The sequence below is a fragment of the Poecile atricapillus genome, chromosome Z, assembly GCF_030490865.1.
Source record: "Poecile atricapillus isolate bPoeAtr1 chromosome Z, bPoeAtr1.hap1, whole genome shotgun sequence".
NCBI lineage: Eukaryota > Metazoa > Chordata > Aves > Passeriformes > Paridae > Poecile > Poecile atricapillus.
In genome coordinates, this window is record NC_081289.1 from 143,883,521 (window position 1) to 143,895,679 (window position 12,159).

A 12,159-nucleotide genomic window follows, 5' to 3' on the forward strand; every position below is an offset into this window, starting at 1 on the left:
CGCCGCAGCCCCCTCAGTGCTTCCCGCCGCCGCCGCCTCAGCGCTCCCACCGCAGCCGCCTCAGCGCTTCCCGCCGCCGCCTCAGCGCTCCCGCAGCCGCCTCAGCGCTCCGGCCGCCGCAGCCCCCTCAGCGCTCCCACCGCGGATGCTGCGGAGAGCCGCGAGCTCACCCCCCCTCATCTCGCAGGGAGCGAGCCATCCTCCCGCTCCCCGTAGTACCTGTTGGGTGCCGGTGCCGGTGCCGGTGCCGGTCTCTTTCCCGGCCCTCACGCGTCCCGGGAGCCGCGGCCCCGCCGCGCTCGGTGCGGCAGCGGCCGGATGACAGCGCCTCCCGCGGCACTGCCGTAAAGCTCCGGCCGGCGCGCTTAACGGCAGGCGCCGCCGCCATGGAAACGGCCGGGTTCCGCTGAGGGCGCGCAGGGAGCCGGTGATTACTCGCTTATTTAATTAATTAATTAGCGATTACCGTGCGGCTTTTCAGTTCCAAGGGGCGGGAGCAGAATGCTGGGAATATTCCTGGTTTTTAGCAGGAAAGGCGGAAATATGAGACATCTTGAAGTGACGTTTGTTAAGTCGCGTTATAAAGTACGTTGGGAAGTTGTCTGGAATGACGCTGCAAAAGGGGTCAGAGAAAGTCCTTAGTTCATGTCTTATTTCCCCAGCTTTTTGCTTCAGCGTTTATTTCAGAATTCTTTTCAGCATGGAGACGGCTTGGCTTTATTTAAAAAACATAATTTAAGCAAGGTGACAAAAACTGACATCAGTCCTGCCTGCAAGACAGGAGGGTCATCCCCATGAAGTCACCAAAAAATCCACTTAATGACGAAACTAGTAGTGTGAAAAACGAGGTTCACATAATTTTTATAGAATTTAAAAGTTTAATTAAAAAAAACAATTAGGAGAAAAAAATAAAGTAAAGTATACAGATAGGGCCGGGTGTCTCTGCATTCACCGTACAAAGGATTGTCTCTTAAAAACAGAATCCTGCTATATATCCATAAATTCTTATTCATATTCATACATTCTTCTGAGGATCTTTGGTGTTCTTCTGTTTAGTTTTCTCTTGTCCCCTTCCCAATAGATCAATCTTCTTAGTAAATCGAAATTTACATTCCCTGATACCAGAAATGTAATAAATTCCTCCCTCAGAGTTCTGGTCACTGCTGGCTTCATCTGGATAGGAGAGTTTACAAATGAAAAAAGGTCTCCAACTATTTTTTATTTTATTATTATATCTTATTCAGTCTTTGGGTTACACAAACAAAAGTAGTTTTTGTTTTAATGCTATGTCATAGCTTAACATCCATGTATGATACCACTATTTCTAATTAATTTCATTAATAACAGAAATAAAGAAGACTATATTATTACAGCTCAATTTTCTGATCTTATACATATAATATTCATTATAATAAAGAAGACTATATTATTACTCTTAAATTTTCTGATCTTATATATCATCAATAACAGAAATAAAGAAAACTATATTAACACAACAAAATTTCTCATTCTTATACACATAACATTCATTTTAATATTTGCGAAAAGCCAACAATATAAAATGTATCTATAACATGGTCACTGCTGTCTTCATCTGGATAAAATAGTTTACAAATGCAGGAGTTCTCTAGCTATTTTTTTTTTTCCTCAGTCTTTGGGTTACAAACAAAAGCAGTTTTTATTTTAATTTAATATTAAATATTATTAATTAATTAATTAATATTAATTATTTTATTTTAATACAATGCCATAGCCTAACATATATGTATTATACTATTTCTAAATTTCATCAATAACAGAAATAAAACTATATTAACACAACAAAAATTTCTCATTCTTATACACATAACATTCATTTTAATATTTGCGAAAAGCCAACAATATAAAATGTATCTATAACAGTACTAAATGTTGATGTTAAAGTTTAAAGGCGCCTCTCCCCTCACGGAATTCCCGCGCTCGCCCTTTCCCAAGATGGCGGCCGCGCCCTCACCCCTACTCAAAATGGCGGCCGGTGGCCCCGCCCTAAGATGGCGGCCGTGAGGGAGCGCCTGCGCTCGTCCCAGCGGTGCATGCCGGGCGTCCTGCCCGCCGTGACGCTGCACATCGCACCGGGCACCGCCACCGGGGCCCGCGGCCATGGCGGGCGTCAAGGTGATCGCCAACGACACCGAGTTCCAGCCCGAGCTGAGCGCCGCCGGTTCCCGCCTGGCCGTGGTGAAGTTCACCATGAGGGGGTGAGTGAGGGGGGTGCCTCGGGGAAGGGCTGCGGTGGTGCCGGGCTTTTATTCGCGGTTCTCCGGGGCGCTCCGGAACGCGTCACCGCGATGGCAGCACAGGGTGCTTGGATTCTTGTCGGTATTCCCGGTTTTTGGAATAAATTCCCGGTTTTTCCCCTGAAGCCGCTGCCCTGTGGAGCCTCCAGCCCTCAGGCGCTCCGAGGGAGCGGGAGCTGCGCTGCTTTAAAGCGTAAAGTTGGGAAACAAGGCACGGACAGCACTAAAAACACCTAAAAACTTGGGAAAACATCTTTTACCCTCATAAAACTTGGCTGGATCCGCTCCTCGTTTGTCCAGGATGAGCGGCTCATCCCTTTTCCACCTGAAATCGGGATGAATTTGTCACCCCAACATCTGAATTATTCGCGTTAATCTGTGAAATTAGGGAGAATTGTGCTAATGTCGAGGGCTCCTCATTATTGTCTGCCTCTTTAGTTGTGGGGTTTTTTATTTCACTTTGCGTTTCTGTTTCCCAATGAGAAACTCCCTTTACAGGAATTGCTGCAGCTGAGCACTTCCTACACTTTTGCTGACACGGAATAAATAAAAAATACACATTTTCGGCCAAGGCAGTGCGATTAAATCCAAATAAACCAGCTCTGTCATCCCAGGGCCAAATAAATATGGGGCTAACAGGTTACAGGTGTAAATGAGATTATTGTGAGGAGATTTTTTATTATCCCTAAAGCTTTGATATGTGTTGACCATTAAATATTTAAGTTAATGTGGGGATAACAGGTTACAGGTGTAAATAAGATTTATTGTGAGGAGATTTTTATGATGCCTAAAGCTTTGATACGTGTTGATCATTAAATATTTAAGTTATGTTTAAATAGAATTTTTTTCCAGGAGGTAGCATGGATTTATGATACAAATTTTTGGTGATAATATTATTTTGTTCTCTTATTGAGGAGGTAAAAATGCTTCAAGTAAAGGCAATAAGTTGCAGATTCCTAAATATCATTTATTCATTGCATCTCCGGCTGGCAGCCGGGTAGAAAAGTTATTTTTGAAATTGGGAAGAGCAGCGATGCTCAGGTTTGGAGCGGGCAGTGAAAAATAAAATTATGAAAAATAAAAATAAAATAATAAAAATTAAAAATAAAATAATAAAAATTAAAAATAAAATAAGAAAAAATAAAATAAAATAAGAAAAAATAAAATAAAATAAGAAAAAATAAAAATAAAATAAGAAAAATTAAAAAATTAAAAATAATTAAAAATATAAAAAATAATAAAATAATAAAAAATAAAAATAAAGATTTTTAAGAAGTGTAATTTATTTTTTCCTCAGGTGTGGGCCTTGCTTGCGAATCGCTCCCGCCTTCAGCGCCCTGAGCAACAAATACCCACAAGCAACATTCCTGGAGGTGGATGTGCACCAGTGCCAGGTTTGGAAGGGTTTGGAAAAGCAGGGAAGTGGAATCCTCCCAGAGAATATTCCTTCCTTTTTCACCAAAAGCTCATTAATTAATTAATTACTTCAATTAATCGAACACGGCGCGAGCGGGATTTAAAAGCCAAATATTGTCGGAGTCTGGAATGCAGAGTGTGTGCCCTTGTTTCTGATATTTAATTATAAGATCTAGAAAAACACTGAATTTCATATAATGTGAAATTCATGAGCGTGTTTTCATGGTGATACATGAAAACAAAGTTAGATAGAAAAAGCTAAAAGTCTAAGTGTGTAAATTAGAAAGTTTTTTAAATCACTGGGTGAAAAAGTTAATTTAGAGAACAATAATTAAGGATCCCAAAAGAATTCAGTCCAAAGGAGGCTGAGAAATCCAAGAATAAAAAGCAAAATACAAAAGAGATGCAGCAGAAAGAAAGAAACAGAAAAAAGACTTTTTAGAGGTGGAGTGGGTGGAGTTTTTGAAGCACAAAGGCAAAAAGGGGAATAAATGGATTTTTATTTTATTATTAAAAGGGGAATAAATGGATTTTTATTTTATTATTAAAAGGGGAATAAATTGATTTTTATTTTATTATTAAAAGGGGAATAAATTGATTTTTATTTTATTATTAAAAGGGGAATAAATGGATTTATCAGTGGGGTGATTTGGGAGCTGACTAAAGTGAGGATCTTTTTCTTCTCCCAGGGCACAGCTGCCACCAACAACATCTCAGCAACTCCCACGTTCCTGTTTTTCCGGAATAAAGTGAGGATTGATCAGTACCAGGGAGCAGATGCCGTGGGTTTGGAGGATAAAATCAAACAACACCTGGAAAATGACCCTGGAAACAGTGAAGACACAGACATTCCCAAAGGATATGTGAGTTTTACCAGAAAAATTGTGGAGTTTAAAAAACCTGAGTTTATAACATCCTGTAGGTCAAATAATTGGATTTTTCCTGTTCCTATTCCAGAAAAATTGAAATATTGAGATGTATTTTCATTAAAAAATATTAAAAATTCTCTGTCCCCAGCTGGATCTGCTGCATTTCCATTGCAGAAAAAATGAAAAATTGAAATATTTCCATGTATTTTCATTAAAAATGGAAATCTTCCCAGTGATGAGAGTTTTGTGATGAAGGTCCTGAGCCATCCCAGTTTTCCCAGCTCTGTCCCCAGATGGATTTGCTGCCCTTCCATTCCAGAAAAAATGAAAAATTGAAATTTTGAGATTTATTTTTATTAAAAATATTAAAAATTCTCTGTTTTTAGATGGATTTGCTGCATTTCCATTATAGAAAAAATGAAAAACTGAAATTTTGAGATTTATTTTTATCAAAAATATTAAAAATTCTGTGTTTTTAGATGGATTTGCTGCCTTTCATCAACAAGGCCGGCTGTGAGTGCCTGAACGAGAGCGACGAGCACGGCTTCGAGAATTGTCTGCGCAAGGATTCCTCTTACCTGGAGTCCGACTGTGACGAGCAGGTGAGATCCAGAGGTGTAAAATCCACAATTCCAGGGGAAAATTCAGCTCCTGTTCCTGGAAAAGAAAGGCTCAGGAGCTTTGGGATGGGGGGAAAGGAGAAATCTCGTTACTGCTGAGCTCTCTTGTGCTGATTTCCTGGGTTTTTTCTTGGTTCCAAAGGAGGAATTCCAGTGTAATTGGGATTTTTCCTCCTTTTTATCCCCATTTCCTGGTTCCAAAGGAGGAATTCCAGTGTAATTGGGATTTTTCCTCCTTTTTATCCCAATTTCCTGGTTCCAGAGGAAGATCCCAGGTGCAATTTTGCTTTTTCCTGGTTCCAGATCAGGAATCCTGGTATAATTTTGATTTTTCCTGGTTCCAGATCAGGAATCCTGGTATAATTTTGATTTTTCCTGGTTCCAGATCAGGAATCCAGGTATAATTTTGATTTTTCTCTCCCCAGCTGCTGATCACCGTCGCTTTCAGCCAGCCTGTCAAACTCTACTCCATGAAACTTCAGGGGCCAGACAATGGTGAGTTTTCCACACAGAATTATTCTGTACTGTCCCAAAATCATGGATTAATACACAAATTGTAGTTAGATACAGAAATAAAATATTTATTTTACACACAAATTATATTTATTTATAATTTTTACATCTGTGTTTAGCTCAATACACAAATAAATTATTTATTGTAGGTTGGTGCCCAAAGTAATATAGATTGATACACAAATAAAAGCATTTATTATAGATTGATACACAAATAAAAGCATTTATTATAGATTGATACACAAATAAAGGCATTTATTATAGATTAATACACAAATAAATGTATTTATTATAGATTAATGCACAAATAAATTCATTTATTATAAATTAATACACAAATAAAGGTATTTATTATAGATTGATACACAAATAAAGGTATTTATTATAGATTGATACACAAATAAAAGCATTTATTATAAATTAATACACAAATAAAGGTATTTATTACAGATTAATACACAAATAAAAGCATTTATTATAAATTAATACACAAAGGTATTTATTACAGATTAATACACAAATAAAGGTATTTATTATAAATTAATACACAAATAAAAGTATTTATTATAGATTAATACACAAAATATTTATTATAGATTAATGCACAAATAAAATATTATAGATTGATACCCAAATAGAAGTGTTTATTCTAGCTTGATATGCAAATAAAAGCATTAATTATAGCTTGATATAAAATTTATTGCAGTTTGATACATTAAATATTAATTATAGCTTGATACATAAATATTTATATTAGAGAAATATTTAATCTCACACACAAATAAAAATATTGATTGATAAACAAATAAAGTATTTATTATAGATGGATACACAAAACTATTTATTAGAGTTTGATACACTTTATTAGAGATAAATGTACAATTAAAGATTAATTCTAGATTGATGCACAAAATCTTTATTAATTGATACACAAATAGAAATATTTAAAGTTTGATACACAAAAGTATTTATTGTCGTTTTTATTATTTATTATTATTTTTTAAATATTATTTATAATATTCATATTATTTATATTATTTATATTTTTATATTATTTATTTTATTTTATTATTTTTATTATTTATATTATTTATATTACTTATATTATTTGTATTATTTCTATTATTTCATTATTTCTATTATTTCTATTATTTATATTACTTATATTATTTATATTATTTATATTATTTATATTTTTATTATTTCTATTATTTCTATTTTTTCTATTATTTCTATTATTTGTATTATTATATTATTTAAATTATTTTATTATTTATATTATTTGTATTACTTATTTTTTTTATATTATTTATATTTTTTATTATTTGTATTATTTCTATTATTTGTATTATTTCTATTATTTATATTATTATTATAATATATAAATATATAATAAATAATAATTAATTATTATTTATATTATTCTGTAGTTTTAAGTATTTATTGTAGGTACACAAAGCATTGATTACAGCTGGCTGCACAAATAGAAACATTTATTATCATTTGATCCCCAAATTGAAGTGTTTATTTTGGATTAACACAAAACTAAACAAATACAATTATTTATTGCAGTTTGCTGCACAAACAGGAGCATTTCCAGATTGGTACAGAAATAGGAATATTTATAGATTGATACACAAATAAAACATTTCTAGATTGATACACAAATAAAACATTTCTAGATTGATACACAAATAAAACATTTCTGGGCTGATCCACAAATAAAACATTTCTGGATTGATCCACAAATAAAACATTTCTGGATTGTTACACAGATAAAACATTTCTGGATTGATCCACAGATAAAACATTTCTGGATCGATCCCCAAACCATTTCTGGATTGTTCCACCGATAAACATTTCTAGAATGATCCAGAAACCATTTCTGGATTGATCCAGGAACCATTTCTGGATTGTTCCACAGATAAAACATTTCTGGATTGTTCCCCCAAACCATTTCTGGGTTGTTCCACAAATAAACAATTTCTAGAATGATCCACAAACCATTTCTGGATTGATCCAGGAACCATTTCTGGATTGTTCCACAGATAAAACATTTCTGGATTGTTCCCCCAAACCATTTCTGGGTTGTTCCTCCTATAAACATTTCTAGAATGATCCCCAAAGCGTTTCTGGGTTGTTCCTGCAGGCCAGGGCCCCAAGCTGATCAAGATCTTCATCAACCTCCCTCGCTCCATGGACTTTGAGGAGGCGGAGCGCAGCGAGCCCACGCAGGCGCTGCAGCTGGGCCCCGAGGACATCCGCGAGGACGGCGTCATCCAACTGCGCTACGTCAAGTTCCAGAACGTCAACAGCGTCACCGTGAGTGCCTGGGGACACCACACAGCTCCTGGGACCGCCTGGGATCTTCTGGGATCTTCTGGGCTGGGCAGGAGAGCTCCTCTGACATCCTGGGCTGGGCAGGAGAGCTCCAGGAACATCCTGGGATGATCAGGAGAGGTCCAGGAACATCCTGGGACCTTCTGGGATCTTCTGGGACCTTCTGGGACATCCTGGTCTGGGCAGGAGAGCTCCAGGGACATCTTGGGCTGGTCAGAAGAGGTCCAGGGACATCCTGAGGTGGTCAGGAGAGCTCCAGGAACATCCTGGGACCTTCTGGGATCTTCTGGGCTGGGCAGAAGAGCTCCAGGAGCATCCTGGGCTGATCAGGAGAGCTCCAGGAACATCCTGGGACTGCCTGGGACATCCTGGGCTGGTCAGGAGAGCTCCAGAGCCATCCTGGGCTGGGCAGGAGAGCTCCAGGAACATCCTGGGACCTTCTGGGATCTTCTGGGCTGGTCAGGAGAGCTCCAGGGACATCCTGGGCTGATCAGGAGAGCTCCAGAGCCATCCTGGGACCTTCTGGGACCATCTGGCTGGGCAGGAGAGCTCCAGGAACATCCTGGGATGGTCAGGAGAGCTCCAGGAACATTCTGGGACCTTCTGAGCTGGTCAGGAGAGGTCCAGAAACATCCTTAGGTGGTCAGGAGAGCTCCAGGAACATCCTGGGCTGGTCAGGAAAGCTCCAAGAACATCTTGGGCTGGTCAGGAAAGCTCCAGAGCCATCCTGGGACCTTCTGGAATCTCCTGGGATGGTCAGGAGAGCTCCAGGAACATCCTGGGACCTTCTGGGACCTTCTGGGCTGGTCAGGAGAGCTCCAGGGACATCCTGGGCTGGTCAGGAGAGCTCTCCTTCACCAGAGATGGGGACACAAACCCTGTGAGGAACATCTGGAGATGTTCATCCTGGAGGAACTCAAGGAGGTTTTGGTCAGGTGAGGATTGGTCTCCTTCACCAGACAGCACTGACAGAAGGAGAGGACACAGCCTGAAGCTGCACCAGGAGAAGTTGAGGTTGGAAGTCAGGCAGAAGTTCTCCATGGAAAGGGTGATGAACATCTGGAATGTCCTTCCTGAGGAGATGGTGGAGTCACCATCCCTGGGTGTGAGGAGTGAGGTCATGGCTTGGTCTCCATGATCTCTTCCAGAATCCTGGGATAAATCCATGGGAATTCCAGGTCTCATCTCCATCACCATCCCTGGGTGTGAGGAGTGAGGTCATGGCTTGGTCTCCATGATCTCCATGATCTCCTCCAGCCCAGAATCCCGGGATAAATCCATGGGAATTCCATTCTTCATCACCATCCATGGATGTGAGGTCATGGCTTGGTCTCCATGATCTCCATGATCTCCTCCAGCCCAGAATCCCGGGATAAATCCATGGGAATTCCATTTCTCATCCCTGCTTTTGCTCCCTGCGTGTAGGAATTTTTAACTGGGAAAATCCCAACATTCCCAAAAAAAAGATGGGAACGAGGAGGGGGAAAATCTTTTCTTTGCTGTGGATGAAATTCCAGAATTTTCCATGGATTTTTTCCAGCTGTTTGTGCAATCCAACCACGGCGACGAGGAGACGACGATCATCTCGTACTTCACCTTCATCGGAACCCCGGTGCAGGCCACCAACATGAACGACTTCAAACGAGTGAGTGATCCCGGGAAAACTGGGAATGTTCTCCCGGAATTCCCGGAATTTGAATCTGGATGTGGTCAAAAACCATGGGAAAAACTGGAAACACCAGGGGAATCTGGGATTGGGAATCTGGGATTGGGAATCTGGATTTGGGAATCTGGATTTGGATTTTGGGAATCTGGGATTGGGAATGTGGGATTGGGAATGTGGGATTGGGAATGTGGGATTGGATTGTAGGAATCTGGGATTGGATTTTGGGAATCTGGGATTGAGAATCTGGGATTGGGAATCTGGGATTGGATTTTGGGAATCTGGGATTGAGAATCTGGGATTGAGAATCTGGGATTGGGAATCTGGGATTGGGAATCTGGGATTGGATTTTGGGAATCTGGGATTGGATTTTGGGAATCTGGGATTGGGAATCTGGATTTGGATTTTGGGAATCTGGGATTGGGAATCTGGGATTGGATTTTGGGAATCTGGGATTGAGAATCTGGGATTGGGAATCTGGGATTGGGAATCTGGGATTGGGAATCTGGGATTGGGAATCTGGGATTGGATTTTGGGAATCTGGGATTGGGAATCTGGGATTGGGAATCTGGATTTGGATTTTGGGAATCTGGGATTGGGAATCTGGAATTGGGAATCTGGGATTGGGAATCTGGGATTGGATTTTGGGAATCTGGGATTGGGAATCTGGATTTGGGAATCTGGGATTGGATTGTGGGAATCTGGATTTGGATTTTGGGAATCTGGGATTGGGAATCTGGGATTGAGAATCTGGGATTGGGAATCTGGGATTGGATTTTGGGAATCTGGGGTTGGGAATCTGGGATTGGATTTTGGGAATCTGGGGTTGGGAATCTGGGATTGGATTTTGGGAATCTGGGGTTGGGAATCTGGGATTGGATTTTGGGAATCTGGGGTTGGGAATCTGGGATTGGGAATCTGGGATTGGATTTTGGGAATCTGGGATTGAGAATCTGGGATTGGGAATCTGGGATTGGATTTTGGGAATCTGGGATTGGGAATCTGGGATTGGGAATCTTTTTTTGGGTTTCAGGGATCAGAATTCCATGGATTTCTGGGATCAGGAATCTCAATCCCAGCTTCCCAAAGGTTGGAATTCCCAATTCCCAGCTTGGAATTTTCATTCCCGTTTTTTTTTTGATCCCATTTCCAGGTAGTTGGGAAGAAAGGAGAGAGCCACTAGGAATGGAATCCTTATCCCGCTCCGAAATTCCCACTTTTCCGACTCCTGGAGAACGGCTCGGCCATCCCAGAGACTCTCACTTGGAATTCCCGCCATTCCCAAGAAATCTGGAATCTTTTCCCTGGATTTGTAAATAAAATTCCCAATTTTTTGCCAGGTGGAATTTGGTTATTCCAGGAATTGTGGCTCTTTTATTCCATTGGAATTCCAGGTGGGGGAGTTTTTTTGGATCGTTATTCCCACAAAAACACGGAGAAATCCGGGATATTCCCATGAAAACATGGAGAAATGTGGAATTCCAGAGGTTTTGGGATGGGAAATGTGGAATTCCAGAGGTTTTGGGATGGAAAATGTGGAATTCCAGAGGAATTCCAGAGGTTTTGGGATGGGAAATGTGGAATTCCAGAGGTTTTGGGATGGAAAATGTGGAATTCCAGAGGAATTCCAGAGGTTTTGGGATGGGAAATGTGGAATTCCAGAGGAATTCCAGAGGTTTTGGGATGGAAAATGCAGAATTCCAGAGGTTTTGGGATGGGAAATGTGGAATTCCCGAATTCCCGAATTCCCAGGGCCACATTCCCGGGCTCGCAGCGCCCCCTGGCGGGGACAGCGTAGCAAATAAAAAATAATAAAATAAATAAAATAAAATAAAATAAAATAAAATAAAATAAAATAAAATAAAATAAAATAAAGCAAAATAAAATAAAATAAAGCAAAATAGAAATAAAAAAATAAAACATAACAAAAATAAAATAAAATAAAATAAAATAAAACTTAAACAAAACAAAATAAAAATAAAATAAAATTAAAAATAAAATAAAATAAAACAAAATAAAATATTAAAAATTTAAAATAAAATAATTTAAAACCAAACATAAAATAAAATGGAAAAAAAAATACAAGAAATTTAATAAAAAAATAGAATGAAATCTAAATCAAAAAAACTATAAATATTTAAAATGTAAATATAAAAAATAAAGAAAAAAATTTAAATTTAAATAAAATTGAAGAATTAAAAAATAAAATGAAAAATAAAACAAAAAATAAAGAAAAAATAAATAAAGAAATAATAATAAAAAAAGAAAAAAAATAAAGCAAAACAACATAAAACGAAATAAAATTTAAAAATAAAATTTTATTTATATATTATACAATAAATATAACATAATAAATAATATATATTATATATACATTACTCAATATTAATTATATATTAATTTCTATATCATGCATAAAATATGTTATATTATTTTAAATTTGTTTTATTTTTCTATATTTG

At 38.4% G+C, this 12,159-nt stretch overlaps 2 protein-coding genes across 5 annotated transcripts in view; one reads left to right on the plus strand and one right to left on the minus strand.

The window, feature by feature from the left end:
• LOC131592923 (WD repeat-containing protein 7) overlaps window positions 1-502 on the minus strand; it is a 43,159-nt gene extending 42,657 nt beyond the window's left edge. The window contains exon 1 of one of the 4 annotated variants that reach the window (XM_058864851.1): window positions 220-502. The gene's annotated coding sequence lies outside the window, so the exon portion shown is untranslated. The remainder of the gene's footprint in view (window positions 1-219) is intronic. The other 3 variants (XM_058864854.1, XM_058864853.1, XM_058864855.1) reach the window with 3 other exon arrangements.
• A 1,535-nt stretch (window positions 503-2,037) lies between these two features.
• Window positions 2,038-11,043, plus strand: LOC131592925 (thioredoxin-like protein 1). Its single transcript, XM_058864857.1, has 8 exons — window positions 2,038-2,237; window positions 3,574-3,670; window positions 4,382-4,555; window positions 5,041-5,163; window positions 5,607-5,676; window positions 7,844-8,016; window positions 9,575-9,679; window positions 10,851-11,043. Exons 1-8 carry the CDS (start codon window positions 2,140-2,142, stop codon window positions 10,878-10,880), a joined length of 870 nt encoding a protein of 289 aa, XP_058720840.1. The 5' UTR covers window positions 2,038-2,139; the 3' UTR covers window positions 10,881-11,043.
• The last annotated feature ends 1,116 nt before the right edge of the window (window positions 11,044-12,159 follow it).